Source organism: Chiloscyllium plagiosum, unplaced genomic scaffold, assembly GCF_037043375.1.
Source record: "Chiloscyllium plagiosum isolate Xiang-an unplaced genomic scaffold, Cpla_swu_hap1 HiC_scaffold_8, whole genome shotgun sequence".
Taxonomy (NCBI): domain Eukaryota; kingdom Metazoa; phylum Chordata; class Chondrichthyes; order Orectolobiformes; family Hemiscylliidae; genus Chiloscyllium; species Chiloscyllium plagiosum.
Window position 1 is genome coordinate 76,304,289 of NW_028270146.1, and position 23,323 is coordinate 76,327,611.

Consider the following 23,323-nt stretch of genomic DNA (forward strand, 5'->3'; position numbering starts at 1 on the left):
ACCATTATTAGCCCCATGAGGAAGGAATGACATTTTATACAATTATTCTTTCCAGAATAAATTAAGCTCCAGTTTTGAAACCTTTCTTCAATCCACTTACTTCAAAGGTTTTTTCCTTTTCTTCATCTTCCTCCTCAGCAACTTGGCAGCTCTAATTACAGAGATGACAATGTTAGGGTCACATGGTCTCTGGATTCACCTAGCATTTTTTGTCAAGTCCTGAAATGTTTTCATAGAACAAAATTCGCAAGGAACGAGAAGTATTTCCATTACCAACTTCACCAATTCTCCCTTTCAGGTGCACCCCATGGTCCACAGAACGCTGCCAACAATTCAATCTTTGGAGGGAAGCAGCTCCTAGTGAACCAGTGGAGATAGTTTACCTTTTGTACTAAATATGAAAAACAGGGAAATACCACATGGCTCCTATCTCAAATCCTCAACCAAATGCCCCAGTGGAAATGGGTGATTAAGATTGATCAGACGAAGAAGAATCAGTAACAAGTGGCCATAAACATCAGATTGGTTACCAATGAGATATTTTCATCACTAATGGAACATGTGAGAAATGCTTGAGCATTCTGGCCCCCGTTTTCCAATCCCCCTCCCTCCCTGTCAATCAGTCACACAACCTTTCATTTCTCACCACTTGGTATTTTGTACCCACACACACCCCTCCGCTTTAGCTCCGCCCCATTTCTATTTTATCCATTGTGGCCATATCCAAAACTGGTGACTGCCTTAACAATAGGAGGACATGCATGCTTACAGCACTGTGATCGGCCTCTCCCTAATGTTCATAATACATGGGAAGAGGGTGAACTCTCCAAAAAACCTCCAATCTCTCTGGAAACCTCACTTGAGGACAACCAGTTAGAGAAAAGTCACCCATAAGTACAATGGAAGGAAATGGAAGGACGCTGCTCCTCCAATCACAGATTGTTTTCCCCTATGCTTGCTGCTGATGAGTCAACTAGTGAGCCAATCAGCAGCAAATGCAGGGATGAACACTCTGGCAGCTATGTCAATAGTACTGGCAGAGCAAAGGTCACCAGGGAAATGATGGGAGGGCCAGTGAGGTCTGACTGGGAGGGAAAGGGACACCTTAAAGGCAGTGATGCAGGCTGCAAGGGCTGGGAGGTTGCAGCGAGGAGTGATGGTGATAGTGAAGTGAGACACAAGACAGTCTGCCAAGGCAAGGGGAGGGAGGAAGCAGTTGCAAAGAAGTGAGAACAGTTTCAAATCTAACAACAATTTAATACTAGATTGGAATGATAAAAACGTGAAAGCACAGAGGTAACAAAGTACTTTGCAACAAATGCGATACAGCTACCAAAAGGTTGCATTTGTTCAGGAGCTATTCTATGGAGAACATTGTAGTCGATATTATTATAGTAAAGATTGCGTCAATTTTTAAATCTAAATCTGAGATCAGTAAAAGGGTAGTAGCTACCTATTTAAAATATTCTAGCTTGGGAATACAAGCTGTGACCTCACCAGTTTATAGAAGAGGTGTTTAGGATGATTGTTTTTTTTGTGTGGAGACATACATCAATGTTTTTTGGAAAAGCTTGTGCTAACCTGTGTCTGTTTTCTTGAACCAATTTGAATACTGTAGCATATAGAAAAGTAATGCCTTCTTTGTGTACTGTGGCTTTATATGTAATGGGGTAGACAATTATTGAGGATACTAATGAATTCTTATAATTCTGTCTACTTCAGATATCCTATATAACAACAGAAATACAGAAGGCATTGTTACTGTGTGACTGCATCATTTAATAAAAGGGTTAATGAGAATGAAAGATAGCCCCTGAAAACCAAAAGGTAACTGCTGAAATCAAAACAAAGGAAGCCCTCGAGAAAAAGTAAACAAGTTCTTTGTGCCCTGCCCGCACCGCTCTCTGTCTCACTTACCTTTGCCATCATGTCTGCATATGCAAGGTACAAAGGATCATCTTCAATAGCACTGCAAAAGGTGATTTGAAAACATTTAATTCTGGAGAATTGAAGTTTGGTTTTAGTTTGTTTGCCTAAAATTTCTGACAAAAGCAATTCAATATTATAAAATGCAATTTGGGGGCAACATTTTGTATATGGTCAACTATGGTTTGCTCCACTCTTTTAATGAGGATAAGCTCTTGAAATTAACGTGAAGACTTAAGATAAAGAATACTTTCAGTACAAGGCACTAACTGCTTTCATCTCCCTCTTGTGAACAGAAACAACAATAGCTGGTGTAAGACTATAAGCATCTCTCCATTTCTACCATGATGAGTAGATCTGCACTGCTGCTTGTCTTAAGAACTGTTCCAGTTACATAGGTTTTTGAAGTGGTCTGGGTAAGTCACAAAGCAGGTTCCAAATCTGAAATAAAACCATTAGCAAATGAGCATCACTGCTTATTCAGAGGAATTTCTGGGTCGAGGTGTGTCCAGTCAAGCCTTCATATTATCATCTCATGTCATCTGAAGGAATGCCTGAGACCAAATAAAGTCCTTTTGGAAAAAGAGATAGATATATTCATTAAGATTTAACTGGTTGGGTGTGCATTAAATAAATATGCGGAGCTAGTAATCATTGGGGTGTAATTTTTTGTAGTGTGGTCAATCGAAATAAAACTGTCAAAGTGTGGATTTGGACCATTTACTGTTTTCTTCCATTATATACCATTCAAACCTGGAATAAATGCTAGAACGATATTGCTCTGAATAAACTAGGGACTTCCACAAGTAAGCTTAAACTGTCATGGAACAAGTTGTAAAGGAGTTGAGAGAACAGAAGGTGTTGAACCTTTTACAATGTGGAATCCTTTACAGGGTGGAGCAACAGTTATTTGCCCAACATTATTGATGATCTAGTACATTTCCAAATCAAAGAAATGCTCCCTTGTTTACTTCAGTTGCTGGTACTTATTGTTTCTTTCTTACCCAGTGATATACCTAGTATTGTTTGATTGGCAGCAACAGCCTAGACAAAAGTAAAAGAATATGTTTATTTTACCTCCTTTCAGTGAGGGCACTACGGCTGAAGTGAAGTATAAGCTGGTGAAGTGGATCCGGTTTCTTCTCAGACACTTCTTCCTCTTCTTCTGATATTTTAGCAGGTTTCTAAGCACATTTAAAGGTTTGTTTTAAACCAGTGGATACAAGCCCAAGTACTTAAACTGTGAGCTGTACAGTTTTATAGAATGTGCAAAACAAGAACAATCACATTTTGCATCTAATTATCTCCATAAATCATTAGTTTACAAGTAAGACTATTTATCTAAGATAAATAGATAGTCGTTAATAAATTACATGACCCTGCATCAGATTTCTTCTCAAAAAAATCACAAATTTTCTCTCCACTCTTAGTTTCAGTTTTGCACATTAAACAAGTTAGATAATTCTCACAGAGGTCCAAAGATAGTTTTATTAGTTTGAACAAACAAACTCTTTTGAAAGGCATGCTCATCTATTAGATGGCACAGCTGTAGTTTAATTTAAAACATAACATGACGATATTGATGAAAGAGGGTAGTAAGAGAAGGAACAATATTTCAGACCAATTACAGTAATATAAAATGTAACTTGATCAATTATGACCTTCAAAATGCAGTCAACTTTGGAATCATGGCAGAAGACATCCTTTACCTGAAATTAAACCTTCCATGCCTAATTGCAGATTCTTGGATCTGGGACGAAAATGATCAGTCAGGAGAATATTGATCCTCCCTCCAAAGGGTGGAAACCAAGCCACTAAGCTGAAGAACTTGGCAACACAAGGTGGCTCGGTGGCTCAGTGGTGAGCACTGCTGCCTCACATGGCCAGGGACCCGGGTTCAATTCCATATAGGGTGATTGTCTGTGTGGAGTTTGCATATTCTCCCTGTGTGTGCATGGGTTTCCTCCCACAATCCAAAGATGTGCAGGTTAGGTGAATTGGCTGTGCTAAATTGCCTATAGTGTTCAGGGATGTATAGGCTAGGTGCATTAGTCAGGGCTAAAGGTAGGGTTGAAGAATGGATCGGGGTGTGTTACTCTTCAGAGGGTTGGTGTGGACTTGTTGGGCCAAAGGGCTGTAGGAATTGTAATTCAATTATACAGCAAGGTTTAATTTCATGTAAAAATTAAAACTGAATAATCTATGGAAATCTTTAGTGTCAATTAGCAACTAGTTACAGAGGAACACTGACAAAAGTATAGGAGTTGGATAGTTGTCCAAACTGGTAGTTTATTTTATTCTTTCATGGGACATGGCTTTGCTGGCAAAATCAGCATTTGATGCCAGGGCCTAACTGTCCTTTATGTTAATTTTTTTTTCATTTCACCAAAATGTGCTTGTGCTACTGCCACCTCCCAGCCAAATATTCCAATTGCTAGGTCCCCCGATCAGCATGCCTTTGAACAATGGGACAAAACCTGCCAGGCTTTACCTGTCATGTTCCTGCTTGATTAAACGGCTTCTATCCTGGGTTAGTACTAGCTGTGGTGGAATGGGCCTAACCACCATAGATTTAATTAGGGTGGAGGCAGGGAGGGGATGGAAGTTCCCTGGTCACCTTCCTGCCAATTGCATACATATCTCTCAACAGTGATCACCCTTGTGTGCAAGAATCATTATCTGCAATTAGTAGCAAATATCTGTGAATTCTGTTGCTGCTATGACTTACTCAAAGTATTTGCCTTTGTTTCATTTGATAAATTGTATCAAAATATTTCACCTTTTAACAGTCAAGGAGTTAGTCTGATTTGATTTTAGAATGCAATCATCACGAAGCAGCGCATAATCTGAAACAAAAACTGAAGTTGCTGAAAAAGCTCAGAAGGTTTGGCAGCATCTGTGAAGAGAAATCAGAGTTAAAGTTTCAGGCCCAGTGACCCTCTCTCTTCACAGATGCTGCCAGACCTGCTGAGCTTTTCCAGCAACTTCTGTTTTTGATTTTGATTTACAGCATCGGCAGTTCTTTCGGTTTTTATTCAGTGCATAATATGAACTGCTCTCTAAAGCCATAGACAAATAAAGTAGCAATCAACCTTACAAAAGATCTGAACAACAAAAAAAAACTTGTGTCCTTATTGCTTTCAAATTCAGCAAACCATAGCACAACGTGCAAGCACAGCCTAGCAACACAGGCAAATTCAGTGCATTTCATACAACTTCAGGATTACATAACCCAAAAAAACCCTGACAAGCTTGTTACAAGGCTCCTACACAATCTTTGTGAAAGGATATTTGATAAACTATTTGAGCTTCAGTCATGTTTTATGACATGACCTTAGCCAGTCAGAGCTTTATAACACACTTGGGCATTCTTTTACTACATTTTTAACACATGCAACAGCAGTTGTATAATGCATCTCAACATTCAGTGCCATGGATTCTCCCTTGTACAATCCAATCTATCCAGTAGGTGTCTGAGCAAGTGATGAACATACTGCACCATTGACAGTCATAACAGTTTCAGGCTTTAGTTGCCCTCATGACATTTTTCAGGGGGAAGTGATATGTTTCTACAGGTGAAAAAAATTAAAACTGTGAAAAATCTATGTAACTCTTCAGTGTCAATTAGCAACTAGTTAAAGAGGAAGGCTGACAAAAATCTAGAAGCTGGTTAGTTGTCCAAACTATCAATTTTCTCACTTTTTCGCAGGACATGGGCATCAATGGCAAGGCTGGTATTCGTTACCCATTCCTAATTGCCCTTCGTGGCCTGCTTGGGCATTTCACTGGCGAGTTAAGAGCCAGCCACGTTATGGTGAAAGTCACATGCCAGCCACAGCAGATAAGGATGGCAGATTTCAATGAATAAATCTGAAATTGAAAGTAAGTCACAGTAATAGGGACCATGAAACCAGTCAATTGCTGTAAAAACCCATCTGGTTCACTAATATTCCTTAGGGAAGAGAATGAGTCATCCTTACCTATTCTGATCTATATTTGACACTCAACCCACAGGAATGTGGCTGGCTTTTAACTGATCTCCAAGCCAATTAGGAAAGGGTGATAAAAGGTATAATTTTTAGAACAGCAAGTCTCTAATAAGTGGAAAGGATGTGGTGGTAAGTTGCAAAGTAAAAAGTTGCCATTGCCTTAACAGACTTTGGCAGCTCTCTCATGAGAGAGAGAGGGACGATTGATGGTTGCTTAACCTGAGGGTCACCACTCCTCAGCAGAGGGGAGAGGTTGAATATGAGAGTTCTTCATGGTAACCTCAGCCGATGTGGGAATTGAACCCATGCTGTTGGTACGACTCTGCAACGCAAACCAGCCCTCCAGTCAATTGAGCTAACTGGCACCAAATACGAATAGCACACAGTTTCTGAATTAGGAACAGAGGGAGATCTTTCCATCCATTTACAGCCTTGATACTCCATGCTAAAAAATGTAGCAGTTAAGTATCATCAAATGATCACTTGCGTTATGCATTCTTTCATTCTCTGCACCAAACACAAGCTAATGACAGCTAAAGCCAGTCCACCTTACTCAAGCTCAAAAGGTACCTTGCCACTCATAGGAGCTAAGTCCCATTCCAGTTTCCCATGAAGAGCAGCAGCAACATATTTTCACCCTCAAACCTGCCTAATATAACTCATTGAGAAAACTTGCACATATTTTATAAAGCTTGGCAATAGCACATCTTGCAGAATGCAGCATGGCCACTTGTACATGAACTGGAAACCAGTCACGAAAGAGGCCAGTACTTACAGCTAAATCCTCAATTAGTTTCTCCTCAAATGAGTACTCCTCTGTCTCTATCCATGATTTCTGATAACTCTGAAGGAAGAGGTTAACAGCACGATGCCTAGGAAGCGGGAGGGTATAGTAAAATCAGGAGGAGTAGGAGGTGAGACAGTTTCTTTTAGTAGATTAAGGGAGACTTTATTAATTTAAATAACAGATAAAAACCATTAGTAGAGCTTTGTACAACTCCCATTTTCTGATTGGTCAATGGTGTGCCATAATCTCAGATGAATTTGAAGTGTGAATTACTTTCTAATGTCCTTTAGGGTTTAATGCTGAATAAAGTATGATTCAATTGAATAAGGAAAAACAGAGATATGCTGAAATTTGAATCATCTTAAACTCTCACTTACTATTAAACCTTCATAAATTCCATTTGTTTTAATTATAATTCATATTAAACTGCAACTATCTCAAGCATTGGAATCAGTGAACAAATGAATTATGATGCTTGAAGAGTCTGATTGAACTGGGTATCCCTTAATACATTTCCTTCACAATCTTAAAAATAATTTTGATACTCTTTCACCTTCAGAGATCAAGTGGTCAGCATAATCTGTTTTACTGTTCTCTGTTATGTCTACATCGATAGTCATTGTAGATATACATCTACAATCAACATTGTGTGGCAGCAATAGCTTTAATTTATATACTGCCTACATGGTGGCAAAGGTATCCCAAGACATTGAGCAGCTGAGTGCAGCGCAGATTATTTTTACATTTAAACATTTGCACTGCTTTTTGCTTTTGCCATTTGGATGCAAGATTTGCAGTGATTTTTAATTGACTGACTGACCAATCAGATTCTGTAAGGTTCATTGTACAAACTGAAGGCAGGAGGTGCGCAAAGGAGAGTGTATGAAAGGACAGGAAGCTGTGCCTATCAAGCAACTATTTTACTTTACCGTCAAATAGACGATAAGACTCTCAAAGTCAGTGTTCTTATATAGCTTTTCCAGCCACAGATGTTGATAGGAGTTCAGGAAGTAAATGTTAATTTTGTGTCTAAAGAAAAGGGATACATTTTTTTTGCATGGATCAATTGAAAGCATAGATATTTTTCCTGAATTTTCTGTGGGATACTGCACTATACTAGGTGAATTAAAACAAAGCAGCTATAAATATTTTCTCTGTTAAGGTTTTACATATTACGGATGTTTTTATTTTAAGGTGGCACATAAATAAATATTTGTCAAAGACCTCACTCTGGTCATTCCATTAAATTATTTTAACTACATGTATTAATTACATTTTCATTTACACAGATGTTCTGTGTGACTTATAATTAATAGACAAAGTATCATGACTAGCTTTATGAAATGCCTTTCGACACTAAATATACAGTCTGGACAAATCACACAGTTAAAATGAATACATAAGTTGTTGGCTTGCATGTGATTTCTCACATGCCAATCTCGGGGTGGTGGTTAAGCTACAAAGAGAAATGAGTCTTCCTACAAGATAGGAGTGCAGGAAGGTACATGTCCTCATCCTAACCACAGAGCAACAGAACATTTATTTACCCTTTTGACAGAGGAACACAGAATGGAAGCAAGTTTTAAGAAGATGAGATAACAACATGAATAATGGTTGGGCATGACTGTTAACCAGTGTGGGAAAAAGAAATACTATATCCAATATACTAGCTTTACAAGGTCATAAATGAAAATGAAAATACAAGACCATATGATAAAGGGTAAATTGGAGAAACAATTGCTAATTTGTTTCTGACTACATGAACATGCAGCACACCCCTACCTTGGCAGATTATACAATGGAGCCATCCTGAAGCAGGCAACCACTGCTCTCTTTCGTTGCTTGGATAACAGCCTGTGCCACCCTGTTTTCTTCAAGCGTAATGGCTGCTCCACCTTTAAAAAAATAAACATAATTTACCAAGGATTTACTATTATTATTTTCATACCAAAACATGATAGAAACCAATTTCTAAATTAAGATAAACAAGAGATGCACTATTCTCTGGTCAACATGCGTCACTCTGCTGTTTGCTTTACATAGAGGCATCGTGCCCATTAATTTATTTTTAAGAATTTGCTGGATTTGAATATTCCGTGCTCACTGAATTTGCCACAGCAAGTAAAGGCCGGCAATTAAAAAACAAAAGTATCTCCTAATGACATGATATTTATTAATGTAATGTTAGGGTTTTAAATAAAATACTTCTGCCTCATTTATCTCTCACCCTTAATCCAATTTGAACAATCTTTATTTTGCTTTCTGTCTTTCACCTAATTCTAACCATTATTTGATGTTTAGTGCTCCTTGGTTTAGTTTGTATGTGTCTCAGTTAGGGATTTTCGAATTGATCCATTCAAGAGTCCCACTGCTGTTTGACCCAGTGTGTGTTGTCTCAGTGAGGGTTCTCAATCTGTTCAGTTGAAGAGTCCCACTGCTGTTTGACCCACAGATGACACAAATCCATAGTAAAGATTAGATTAGATTCCCTACAGCCATTCAGCCCAACAAGTCCACAGTGAGTCTCCGAAGAGTAACCCACCCAGACCAATTACCGTACCCTATATTTATCACTAACTAATGCACCTAACATATGGGCAACTTAGCATGGCCAATTCACCTGACCTGGGGAGAAAGTGAGGTCTGCAGATGCTGGAGATCAGAGCTGAAAATGTGTTGCTGGAAAAACGCAGCAGGTCAGGCAGCATCCAGGGAACAGGAGAATCGACTTTTCGGGCATAAGCCCTCCTTCAGGAATTCCTAAAGAAGGGCTTATGCCCGAAACGTCGATTCTCCTGTTCCCTGGATGCTGCCTGACCTGCTGCACTTTTCCAGCAACACATTTTCAATTCACCTGACCTGCACATCTTTGGATTGTAGGAGGAATCCCACACAGACACGGGGAGAATATGCAAACTCTACACAGACAGTCACTCAAGGCGAGAATTGAACCTCGGTCCCTGGCACTGTGAGACAGCAGTGCTAACCACTGAGCCACCATGTCACCCCACAGTTGTCACAGTAGATCAAATGCAGGATGAGAGTAAGCCTTGATTCTAAAGCCCGCAAGAGCCTTGAGGACAGCTGTCAGAGAGGTAGATGGTATGTGCTTTCCTTCCTCCTGATCACAACATCCTCGCCGTGGTTTACGTTTGGTTTAAGTACATTTTAATTGAATTTATTTTGCTTTCAAATTTAAGATGGACCTGTTACCTTAATGTTTTGCCTGTAGTCCTTACACATTATCAGCGTTGAATAGACAAGTTAATGAAAAACAGGCATTTGGATATAAATTTCATTATGAGTAATTAAGCACCTAAGATATCTCACCTTAAGCTATGGCAGCTTCGTAAAGCCAGAAGGGTACCTCGACACCAGTACTTTCCTCTTTGGCCAGGTAACTATTTAGTAGATTTATGTTCTGAGATCTCTTTATCGTCAGTATCTATTAATTTACTTTATCTTTCCAACAGGGATTGTCCAATTTTTAAAATATACCATACAATATTACAGAAGACAGAACTATTTGCATTTGGCTTCACAAATTGCAAGGTTTCCAACAGGATTTGCTCTGAATCAAAACAATTCTGAGAATTCCCAGCAAATGGATAAGTCATTTTCCCCAAATCTGTTCAGTAATGAGTAATTTCAAACTTGTCTCAATTTCAATTATTTTGTAAACAGTGTATTAATCTTTTGGAGATGTTAATTGCAGTCCTGTTGCCTGATTGCACATGGAGATAAAAAAAAACACAGCATTTAATGCATCCAGTTACTAAGCTTATCAAAAGAGTATATGAGGTCAACAATGAGTGCACACTGCATGTAGAGTCAGTATTCCTCCTAGCTGGGATATTTGCACACTTTTATGCAGCAGCAGCTGAAAAACCTTTGATTCTGTGAGGTGACTAAAGCACAATCTCATGGATAAAAAGTGAGTACTTTTGAGTTGACTTAATAATTTAAGAATTATAAATATTTCTCATTTTATAATAACTCAGTAATTATCCCAGAGTTCTCCATTACGATACAATTAAGTGGCCTATTCTTGTATTGATGTGGAGGTGCTGATGTATATTGAACAAACCTAGATTGTTCTAGCTACTCCAGTAGCTACCGGACGAAGGAGCATTACTCCGAAAGCTAGTACATTAATGTCTTGTGATTGTAGTTACAGGAGCCACTTTCATTTTGGCTAAGGGATTTAACATTTGTGCTCTTACACAGTATTGCCATCTTTGATAATGAATCCCTTAATGATTGCAAACACTTTGTCTAAATTACCTGCTCCAAATGGAATATAGCAGCTGAAATTTTTTGCAGACGCTCAACAATCTTCTGAGGATCCATCCTCTCTTCTGGCTTGGCAATATCTTTATATAAGTTAAGTTGCCACCTAACTGCTGGGTCATCAGACTGCATGGAAGAGTGAAGAATCAGTAATACAATGACAATGAAGCAAAACGAGAGAGATGGAAGTAGATTTTCCACCTGAATCAAATAGAACATCATTCTGTCCTTGTTTCATAGGGTTGTTAACTCTACTTGTGTAGGCACATGATGTTTTGAAACCAGTTTCTATCACCTCGGCCGATTGTGAGAAAAAGCAAATTTAATTCCCCCTCTTGAGACATTAAGGATGTCAACAGACCAGAAAAAAATGCCCTCCTTGCAGCTATAACAAGTTGCGGGTGGGTTATTTCACCAAATTGTGTGACTTGCACCCGTCATTGTGGAGGAAGACCTGCTATGATGAACTGCCAGCCAATCCTAAGCAGTAGAGCCAGCAGCGCCACCAACTCAGTAATGGTCACTGCCAGTACTGTCATGAAGAAGACAGCATAGATCTTGGCCTAATGTTGGTCTAGGATATTGCAGGTTAGAGGATTTGGAAGTTTCGGGAGGAGTAGGGTGAGGAGGTCAGGGCTGAGATTTTCATGGTGGGTAGTTGAGAAATTGAGTCTTCAGGAATTGGGGATGGAGTGCCCCCAAAGCGCAAAGGACAACCCTACTGTATCTTCCTTTCTTTCTGCCATTGCTCACACACTCCCACTTGGCTGCCCATGCCAGATATAGACTCTCCTGCTGCTCAGATGCTGCCTGACCTGCTGTGCCTTTTCCAGCACCACACTTTATCAAGCCTGACTCTCCAGCATCTACAGTCCTCACTATCTCCCAGATATAGTTCAGCCTTGTTAAATCTTAATTGGTGCTTAATTTTTTATCTACATACGGTAGGCTGGCCTTTCAATGACTGCACACCCTGCATATTATGGGGTTGAGATTGAGGATGGGTAGAAAGATGGAGGGCTGACCACCCAGCCTCTATGATGTGCCCATCTGCTGAAAACACACCTTGATGGAGGCACAGAAAGTCCAACACATTGCTAAAGAATATTTGACTACCAAGCAGTCAGTCAGTTGGAGACTGTCTGGGCTAACTCTAACAAAACAAAGATGTAGACTTTGAGCATGAGTCCTGTTTTACTTTTGAAGACACTGACAGTTATGTTTTCAGTAAATGTCAGATCACAACTTCTTTATTATGAAGTGATATAGATTAAGTAACAAACAAAATCAAGGTGAAATAAAAACAGCAAATGCTGTAAAACATAAAAGAGTTTGGATTATCTGAAAGTTAAAACCTGACATTTTATGTGTGACCTTTCAATATAACCAAAAACAAAATAAAGTTGCTGACATAAAATAAGGATAGGTATTACCTGTAACTTAAGCTAAAAGGATATGCAAACATTAGCATTACCTTAACCTGTAAATGCATGTTATTTGTAAGAAATTCTTTAACTTCTTCATCTGTGTCTTTCTGTTGGTAGATAACACGATGGTAAGAAGCATTATACCATAATAATTCCATTACAAGACTGCAATACCTAAAGAAAAATCAAGAACCTTAGTACTCTGTGGGAAGCTAGGGAAGTGATTGCTGGGCCTCTTGTTGAGATATTTGTATCAGCGATAGTCACAGGTGAGGTGCCAGAAGACTGGAGGTTGGCTAACATGGTGCCACTGTTTAAGAAGGGTGGTAAGGACAAGCCAGGGAACTATAGACCAGTGAGCTTGACGTCGGTGGTGGGCAAGTTGTTGGGGGGAATCCTGAGGGACAGGATGTACATGTATTTGGAAAAGCAAGGACCGATTAGGGATAATTGACATGGCTTTATGCAATGAAAATCATGTGTCACAAATTTGATTGAGTTTTTGGAAGACGTAACAAAGAGGATTGATGAGGGCAGAGCGGCAGATGTGATCTATATGGTCTTCAGTAAGGCGCTCGACAAGGTCCCCCATGAGAGACTGGTTAGCAAGGTTAGATCTCATGGAATACAGGGAAAACTCGCCATTTGGATACAGAAGTGGCTCAAAGATAGAAGATAGAGAGTGGTGGTGGAGGCCTGTGCCACTAGGATCGGTGCTGGGTCCACTACTTTTCATCATTTTCATCATGATTTGAATGTGAGCATAAGACGTATAGTTAGTAAGTTTGCAGATGACACCAAAATTGGACAGTGTAGTGGACAGCGAAGAAGGTTACCTCAGATTACAATGGGATCTTGATCAGATGGGCCAATGGGCTGAGAAGTGGCAGATGGAGTTTAATTTAGAAAAATAAGAGGTGCTGCACTTTGGGAAAGCAAATCTTAGCAGGACTTATTCATTAATGGTAAGGTCCTAGGGAGTGTTGCTGAACAAAGAGACCTTGGAGTGCAGGTTCATAGCTCCTTGAAAATGGAGTTGCAGGTAGATAAGATAGTGAAGAAGATATTTGGTATGCTTTCCTTTATTGGTCAGAGTGTTGAGTACAGGAGTTGGGAGGTCATGTTGCAGCTGTACAGGACATTGGTTAGGCCACTGTTGGAATATTGCGTGCAATTCTGGTCTCCTTCCTATCGGAAAGATGTTGTGAAACTTGAAAGGGTTCAGAAAAGATTTACAAGGATGTTGCCAGGGTTAGAGGATTTGAACTATAGGGAGAGGCTGAACAGGCTGGGGCTGTTTTCCCTGGAGGACCGGAGGCTGAGGGGTGACCTTATAGAGGTTTATAAAATCATGAGAGGCATGGATAGGATAAATAGACAAAGTCGTTTCCCTAGGTGGGGGAGTCCAGAAATAGAGGGCATAGGTTTAGGGTGAGAGGGGAAAGATATAAAAGAGACCTAAGGGGCAACCTTTTCACTCAGAGGGTGGTAAGTGTATGGAAAGAGCTGCCAGAGAAAGTGGTGGTGGCTGGTACAATTGCGACATTTAAAAGGCATTTGGATGGGTATATGAATAGAATGGGTTTGGAGGGATAAGGGCTAGGTGCTGGCAGGTGGGACTAGATTGGGTTGGGATATCTGGTCAGCTTGGGCGAGTTGGAACGAAGATCTGTTTCCGTGCTGTACATCTCTATGACTCTATGAACTGTTTGCATTATTAAATTACATTTGCCTAATTGTGAAATGGCACTAATGTAACAGTACAAACAAACCTTCAATTTAAAAATGGTATGAGTATTGCAACACATTTTGACTTAACTCCAGGAATCAATCTCCATATCTAGGGATACTTCACCACAACAATGAACAATAATAGCTAATCAGTCTCAGCTTCTGCTTTTTTTCTATCAATTTAGAGCAAGACATACTTGGCAAAAGAGTACCACACGAAGTAACAGAGGGAATAGTGGTGTAAATTAACGTACTGTAGAGATGAAATGAGATGATAATATGTATTGAATCAATTCTGCCCTAGGAATATTTGACATAGATTTTGAGTACAAAAATAATCAGTATTTAATGTCATGAACATAAACTGAAGCAAACATTGAGAAAAAAACATTACATGCAAGTTTGCTATTCCTTCGAATTTGCTGAGAGTGTTATCTAATTAAGCTTATGATAAGTAAATAAAGTTTGGATGGCATCGAACCAAGAAGAAAAGTGGAACATTACCAGACTGTATCTCTGTTTGGCCAATGAGATTAATTCTTGGTCTCCTGCAGTGCACATATTTAAACCAATCGGAAGCAGCTTTTTAACAGCAGCCACAATCAGGGAGGTCTGTATTGAGTAATAGTCGCCTCTGCGTTTTATTTTTTTCCTTTCCTGGCCTTGCCCTTCAGCCTAAAATAAATGAAATTGTGCACAGCAATGAGATGTTTTGTATTGGAGTTGTTTATCAGTATATCTTTATTCAGAGATTAAGAACTTATATAGAGATAATGTCTTTTCTGGGTAATGTATTAGGAAAACAGGAATATTGTAATGCACAAACTGGTTTAGAGATATTGTGAATTCAAAGTATTGGCAGGAAATATAAATTTAACTCATTCACACTATTCCACATGTGGTGGAACCAGGATTGGCTTCTTCAGCCATTGGCAAAGTTGTGAGAAATGAAGATCCGAGCTGAAAATGTGTTGCTGTAAAAGCGCAGCAGGTCAGGCAGCATCCAAGGAGCAGGAGAATCGACGTTTTGGGCATGAGCCCTTCTTCTGAAGAAGGGCTCATGCCCGAAACGTCGATTCTCCTGCTCCTTGGATGCTGTCTGACCTGCTGCGCTTTTCCAGCAACACATTTTCAGTTCTGATCTCCAGCATCTGCAGTCCTCACTTTCTCCCAGAAATGAAGACCCATCAACTGAAATGGATTGCTAGCTGTGTCTCGCTCAGCTTTCACTGGTGAAAAGATGCTGAAACACCATTGCGTGCAAACATTCCCTTTCTGTTCCTTATGGTGCATCAAGCTGACACATAGATCTAAAGGCAGGAATTGCTTTTGAGTAATGAGTAGTCAAAGAGTAGCCATTTCCCCAAGTATATTCAGGCAATGAAAGCTTGCAAAATGTTTGGCTAAAGGGACTTTAACATTGAGCTAATACTTACTGGATATCCACACACCCGAGTCTTACACCAGAGGTCACTGAGACTATGACCATGATCGTCTGGTTTCATCAACTCCCTAACCAGACACTAAGTGTATTGTTCCAAATGTTAGCTAAATCAGTACATGCCATGGATCGAATCTGGAATTTCTGGGACCATAAGGATGAGTTTCATAACATCATGGATTGAGCCATTGGAAGAAACTTAGCATTTGAGAAATTGCACAGACTGCACATCGGTCAGTAACGTTACTAGGATCATTGCAGAATAATTATACATGTCTTTCGTATGAGTTAAGTAAATCACGCAGTGGCTTCCATTAAAAACAAATTAGGCTAAGCTTTTTTCCAGCTAACTTTCATCCAGCTACAATAAAATACAAGGATAGAATCTCATTTATATTATTGTCACATATACATCAAGGCATCATAAATATGATCCATAGAACTGATAGCTCCAGACATGTATAAATGTTACACACCAGCGCAAGTAACACATATATGTTAATACAAATGGAATGGATTGAAAAGCTGTGATTGTGGTAGGTTAGCTGCATACTAGCTTTTTTCTTAATATATTGACTCTCAGTATATCTCAGGCTCTAGCAGCTGTATGCTCATGTTTTATGCCAGTGCTGCTGCAGCTATGAGCACCAATAGCACCTTTAGGATCGAGGCGAGGTGTTGAATTTATCAACAAAATAAAAATATATATCATCACCAGGCTGCCTGAACACAGTTAATTTTGATATAGTAGGCTGCATTTTGGAAAAAGCCACAGCATTGTATAATGCATCATGGAGTGAAACAGCTTAGGAAAAGGCCATTCGGTCCAACGTTCCTGAACAGACTCCTGTAGAGTCAGCCAAATAGTTAACTCTCCTCCTCTCTTCCCCTAGCCTTGACAGTTTTTTTTAATCCAATTTCCTTTTGAAAGTTTCTGTTCAGTTTGCATCCAGCACACAAGCAGATAGTGTATTCCAGCTCACCATAAATGCTGCACGTAGAAAAATCTCGTGTCTTATGCAAATTGCCTTTAATTTCTGTCTTATGGTTAGCAATGAAAGCAGGTTTTCTTTAGTTACTCCATCAAAACCGTATCATTTGGTTTACATTTCCACTTCTCATTCCTTCTGACAAACTAAAACACTTCACAATTCTCTGCGTTAAATGTCTCCTATTCATTTTGTCAATTCTATGACCTTTTTAACTTTCTTGACATCACCCTCATAGCTCACACACAAGGCTGCAGGGGCAAAGCAGGAGACTGGCACCAGGTGAATTGCTCTTGCTGAGAGTTGCCACATGGCACTATGAACTGAATGGGCTTTCTTGGTGCTGCAACTCCTTCCATTGTTCCAGAATTTCTGAGTTTTGTATCATCTGAAAATGTCAGATCTCTAATATTTGTCAAAGAGAGCTCAGGCTATTAAACCATGTCCTTGGAAACCCCAGAGTACTCTCCTCTTGGCCCCTCCAGTTCTTGAATCTTTGCTTATAGCTTCAAAAAACAGAAATGAAGACAACATTTATTTTCCTCATGGTGTTCTCCAGTTTTACAATGTTTACTGCACAACATGCAATGTACAATATCCTTTCTGACATAAATGAGTAACTAATATCACCTACAAAACCAGTCAGGTGATATTAGATGCCTCCACTCTTACTTTAGTAGAAGTATTACTCTTACATTTTCCGTGGAACTGTTAATAAACTGTAATAAATAAACCAGCGAGTTCCAGGCAGCAATTCAACCTCATGTTTCTAGTCGCATTAATAAACCAACCATTTGATTGAATTCACTGCCTCGTTACTTATTCTATTAGTTTAGCTATAATTTGCATTGAAGCTTTGCATTGAAAGCTATATTGTCGTGTATGGCACATTCTTCTTGGCAGTTGTACAATTTATGACAAGCAGTTAGCCTTCTGCAGAGGTTTTATACAATGAGCATAGTGCAGTATTCAGAGACGTGCATATGCTCCCCGAATATTGCACTATGCTCATTGTATAAATGAATGTGATCATTTTTTTTAAAAAACACAACTGAAGTTGCCAAGCCAGCTGTGGAGCTATTTGCATGATGACACAATCATGCAGTCTGACCTTTAGGCCAACTTGTTTACACTGCTTTGAAGAGGAAAAATGCAGGGGGAAAAAATAAATACAAGAATGTTAGTAATAAGTTAACATAAAATATAAAGTAATTAAAACAGTTAACAAAAATATATTTCACACATTTTAACTTTATTACTGATCTGTGTTAAAAGCAAAAGAAAAGATTAAGAATGTCAACTTAGCAGTTAATTGTGCATCGATTGATTTTATTACTGCTGTAAATTAATGCAAAACATTAATGGTTGGTTTACAGTATAATTTCTACTCTGGTGGGCGGGGGAGTAGCTCAGTAGTTAGCACTGCTGCATCATTGCACCAGGGTCCCGGGTTTGATTTCAGCCTTGAGTGACTATCTGTGTGGCATTGGCACATTTTCCCTGTGTCTGTGTGGGTTTCTGCTGAGTGCTCCAGTTTCCTCCCACAATCCAAATATGTGCAGGCTAACTCAATTGGCCATGGTAAATGTGGGGTTACAAGGATAGCATGAGTGACTGGCCCTGGGTGGCATGCTCTTTGGAGGGTCGTGCAGAATCAATGGGCTGAAAGGCCTGGAGGGATTCCAGAATTCTATAACTTTTCTGTCTCCAAGAGGTGAGGTGATAGCATTTGGAAATGAAGCTGTTTCTTGCACAATTACCATGACTAAGTCAGCTACAGAACAGTTGTCAGCAGAAAAATAGTCCCAATAATAACATTATTTTACCCCAAAATCGGAAATGTGATTGTCTGAGTGGGTGTTAATTTTCTCAATCGTTAAGCCAGACTTCATAAGAGCCTTTCTTAGTAAGATTTTCCAAAATTGATTCAAAAGTGGCAATTGGTACAGTAAAGCTTGACATATGAGGAACTGGATCGAGCATGTTTAATTAGTTTCCCTGTATAGATTTGATCTTGGATGCAAAGGTATAGGGAAATTTATTTTCATTAGTACCTGCTACTGGTGCAACATAAAATCAGCTTAAGGCTTTCAATATTTATCAACTTTTAAATTACCAGTCATAGATCCTGATGAAAATCTCATTGGAAACTTCTGTTTGGTTATTACGCATCTTATTTTGTATTAATGCAATTTAATATTTTCATATTAACTATGATAGGAGCAAACTACCTTGGTCATCCAGTAGAATTTCAGGGAAGTACATTGCCCATCACTGAATACGGGAAACATCTCCTTTCTTCATTTCCAAACATTATTTTGAGATTAAGTTATGAACTTTCAGCTAAAGATCTTATTTTGCACACCAACGTAAATAACATTAATTCCTGCTAAGGTTCCAGTAGCTGAACCTGTTCAAAAGCTAAGAGGCTATTTTCCCCATGTGCCATAAATCTGATAGCCATTGAAACATGAAAAGTACCGGAAATCTAATGTTTTACTTGCCTTGTGTTCTCAAATGCACTTTACAAAAAAAAACACTGATTAACAATTAGAAACCCTGACTGACATTTTTCCCCTTTTCTTTGCTTGAGGGTAATGCTCAACTGCAGTGTCTTCATGATCCAATGAAACTCTGGGTCACATCAGAGACAGATTCCTGGTCACCCCAACATCTGGGTTTTCGCTCATTACTTAAGATGTCACCTTTCTTCATTCCATCCAACTTGAATTGGGACAATGATTAAATTGCCTGGACTTGGCAGTTCAATAAACATGATGTTCATTTTTGATTGTCTTTATTGTGTCATAATTGTATCAACTTTACTAAGTCTTGACATTGATTTACCTGATGCTATGAGAGAGAACGCATAACTTCAAATTTTGATGTAATAAATCATGGCAATAGCATCATAATATTATGGCAACAGGCCATAATACAGGGTCTGCTATGAGACAATTTTTAGATTGTGGAATTCAACTCCATCACTTCAGCGATGCATTAATAAATATTGCATAGTTTCTTAAAAAACATTCAGCAATTATATCACAGCATTGTTCAAACTTTATCTCAGAAATATCCCATTACAGCATTTAATCCAGTAGATACGTCATGCAATTTAAGGATAATTTATTGATATTTACCTTGGACATTTTGCTCTTATTATCTGCAATCAGGAAAGCCATGTTGTTGATTTCATTTTGAACCACAAAGTTTTGTTCCTCTCGCTTGAAATTCTGTAAAACAGTCATTTAGATTGAGAGAAATTAAAGGCAATCAATAAAGTTATGTACAAGCAACATGAGGACACATAACTTGTTTATATTAATAACATTTTTGGAATTTGGATTTCAAAATAGGTAAATGTTGGTGACTTCAGTGAAGAGCTTTTCTCTTTTAAAGAAATACAAGGTCAGTGACTTTTTCTGAGACAGTGAATAAATCCAACATTCATCATAAAGCAAGTAACTGCAGACCCACGTGGTGCTAATAGAAGAGTGTTACACTATTTGGTTTATGACAGGTAGACTAAACATGTAAGTTAATTACCTTTGTTTTTGGCTCAGAACAGTCAAGGATTCAGCAGAAGACACCAAGGCTGAGTTTAGAAGTAGTTAAGAGTTCTGAAGAAGGGTCACTGGACCCAAAACATTAACTCTGCTTTCTCTCCATAGATGCTGCCTTCCCTGCTGAGTTTTTCCGGCAATTTCTGATTGCTTTGAAAAGTAAGTTTAGTTTCTCTCCTATAAGGAGTATAAGGCAGTTCAAAGAACAAGTCAGCAGAAGAGCTCAACTGGTTATCTCCAGGTTATTAGAACTGAGAAATATAATGCTCCTTGATTTGGTAAAAGTTCATGTCAGCAGATTTAGAAACGAATCATCAATTGGCTAAGTAGTCCATGGCAAAGCAACAGTGAGTAGTCAGTTTAGAAGAAACTTAAGAGTTGAGATAGGGGTGCATTTTCTTTGTACTCAAGTCTCTGTAATGGATACCACCAGGAACCAGGTTGAGTCTTTGCTTTGCTGTGTGCTCATCACAACTGTCTCCTATATTTTTAAATTTCTTCTTTTGTAAAATGAGTTTGTATTCCATTGTGAAAGTCTCATGTGACTATGTCTCAGTATAAACCACCATATTAATTAACTACACACAAAAACATCTCTCAAGCCAGATTTCATTTTCACATCCATTCGTGCCATTAGCTAGAATCATAAAATCATTATGCAACTTCACTCTGCTAGCTGTGAACATTTCTGCGTTGATAATCTCACAATGTTAACTGTGTGCTGTCAAATAACCTTATTGAACAACTGCTTCTTAAGCTGTCCTCTGGGCTAGCTGTCCCCAGCCGTCAAAGCCAACTACTTGCTCACAACAGTTCTTGTGTACAGGGCAGGTTATCAATGAATATGCCTAAAATATCTGAATCTGTTCAGCCTCCTCTTTAAAGAATACATAGCTACAATGCACTTTGGCAAACTGACATTCCCAACATACTCTGTGGAACACACACAATAAAAGACAAAAACACAATAGCTCATGTACTGTAAACCTGAAATAGAAATTCAAAGTGGCGGCGATACTCAGCAGGTCAGACAAGATCTGCAGCGTGAAAGACAGAACTAACATTTCTGGACAATGACATCCATAAGAACTCAAGATCATATGATTTAGAATATCAAGGGACCAATTTCTGGTGTTGACATTGGTGCTAAGTATATGAGGGCAATTTAATAAACCTCAGAAATGGAGTGAACACGGATTACAAGAATTAGGACACACCAATTGATCACAACAAAGGTCAAATTAATACACCTCAAGTTTGTTCAATGCTCCAAAACTTGATCATTTTTCCCTATGGTGAATGATTATTTTATCTTAATACACATATGTACTTAAGTCAGTTTGCAGATGAGGTTGTTAATTAGTTCCTTACATGTGATTTGCACCAAATGATGAAAATCTCAGCCACCATGTGGAAGAGTTCATCAGCATCTACATCTGGTTCTTTCAGCCATCTTGCCCTGGAAAAAAAAACATATATTGTAGCTGAAACATATTGTTTTCATCTTGATGCAAAAAACAGCTTCAAAATTATTTTGAAAAAAGAAAATTTGCTATGAGAAAATCAATTGTGCTTTAACCATATCATTTACACAGAGTTTGGTGAAGTGCTCTCCATCTCAGAAGTGGCCAAAAGTCATCCTGGCTGGAGTAAGTCCACACCATTACCATATCATGTTAGGGTGGATCAGACTAATTGAGAGTGGGAATTCTGCCCCTCAGTGGGAGGAAGACCCACCCTCAGAAGGTGCCTGACAATCATCACTCTCCACCAGGCCAGAGTTCAGTAGTGAGACTGCAGGAAGGATCATGAAGATCATGACTGCCCCAGAAAAATAACTGTTGAGGTTATAGGGCAGGGAGTGATCCTAGCAATGGAGGTAGGGGACTGCATTTTGAAGGACAAGTGGCAAGGAAGAAAGGGAGGAAGGTGTGACCATTTCAGGAATGCTATGTTTTATGAATGAAACATAGAATAGTACAGCACAGGAACAGACCCTTGGTGCACCATGTCTCTGCTGACCATGATGCCACTCTAAACCAATCCCATCTGCCTGCACATGATCATATCCCCCTTTTCCCTACCTGTTCATGTGTCTGCCTAAATGCCTCTTAAACCTTGCTAATGTACCAACTTCTACCACCTCCCCTGGCAGCATGTTCCATGAATCTACTAATCTGTGTAAAAAGTTATCCATATATAACCACTGAGCCACTGTGCAAATGTTGCTTATATGCACATTACACCAGTGGTGCTGGAAGCTGCACGCCAGCACTATTGACCAGAAGCAGGCCCAAGCCTAGCTGTGTGAGTCTGTGTTCCAAAACAGCACATACTGTAGAATTAACAATGGGCAGAGCTTAATTCCAATGCCTATCCTTGGGCTAGGTGGGAACCAAGGAACAGCGTGCAGGACGTGTACTTCAGCTGCAAGCAAAACTGAAGCAAGCCAATACAACATTCCTAGAAAAGTAAACCTTTTTTGCAGGAACATGTTGCATAAGAATCACATTAGTAATCTTGCCTGTTGTAATCCACGTAGCGAATTAAAATAGGATAAAAAGAATAGAGATCACGACAGAGAACGGCAAACTCATCCAGAATTAGTAGCTCAGCTTCCTGGGTATCTGACTTGACTTCTGCTTTCATCTGTTCTTCCTCCATGACAACCTTTAATACTTTCTTCTTTAGTTTCTCCAGGGTTGGTAGGAATTGGTTTTTCAGTAATTCAGGTTTAGCTTTGCTTATGATTGGCTGAGCATACACTGGAAAATACAAAACATTGACACAGTTAGTTAACGTAATACATTAACTTGGGGTCAGTGATATAATGATGGGTGTATGTTGGAAGCTGACTCCACATACAATTAGACGCATTAAACCCTCTTCTCACTCGATGTGCCTAACTTGGCTCAGTACAATGAAGCTTTGGGAATCTACAGTTTGCAATATAGATTAGGGCACTTTCATCGTGGTATTTGAGCATGCTCCTCATTATGTGGTTGGGCCACATGTAGTGAATAATCTTCCACTTACTTAATGCCCACTACAAAATATTCAGGGAAAAAATGTATAGCTAACTTACCTTTATGGTCCTGCCTTTTGCCACAAGGGAGCAGAATCGTAAAATTAAAGTTAATCTATTCAGGAGTGATATCAGAATGCCTCTCTTCACAA

General features: G+C 39.1%; 1 protein-coding gene across 11 annotated transcripts in view; it reads right to left on the reverse strand.

Annotated features, from left to right (window-relative positions):
• Positions 1 to 23,323, reverse strand: part of ryr3 (ryanodine receptor 3) — a 370,356-nt gene that overhangs the window by 64,197 nt on the left and 282,836 nt on the right. For 4 of the 11 annotated variants that reach the window (XM_043697981.2, XM_043697979.2, XM_087990011.1 and 1 more), the window contains 11 exons: positions 22,671 to 22,911; positions 21,518 to 21,605; positions 19,724 to 19,816; positions 14,655 to 14,825; positions 12,467 to 12,526; positions 10,987 to 11,118; positions 8,485 to 8,597; positions 6,691 to 6,787; positions 3,004 to 3,110; positions 1,918 to 1,969; positions 101 to 151 (listed from right to left, as the gene is read on the reverse strand). In XM_043697981.2, the coding sequence (XP_043553916.2) occupies positions 101 to 151; positions 1,918 to 1,969; positions 3,004 to 3,110; positions 6,691 to 6,787; positions 8,485 to 8,597; positions 10,987 to 11,118; positions 12,467 to 12,526; positions 14,655 to 14,825; positions 19,724 to 19,816; positions 21,518 to 21,605; positions 22,671 to 22,911 (1,205 nt within the window). Of the gene's footprint in view, positions 1 to 100; positions 152 to 1,917; positions 1,970 to 3,003; positions 3,111 to 6,690; positions 6,788 to 7,631; positions 7,732 to 8,484; positions 8,598 to 10,986; positions 11,119 to 12,466; positions 12,527 to 14,654; positions 14,826 to 17,691; positions 17,716 to 19,723; positions 19,817 to 21,517; positions 21,606 to 22,670; positions 22,912 to 23,323 lie in introns of all 11 variants that reach the window. The other 7 variants (XM_043697973.2, XM_043697975.2, XM_043697971.2 and 4 more) reach the window with 3 other exon arrangements.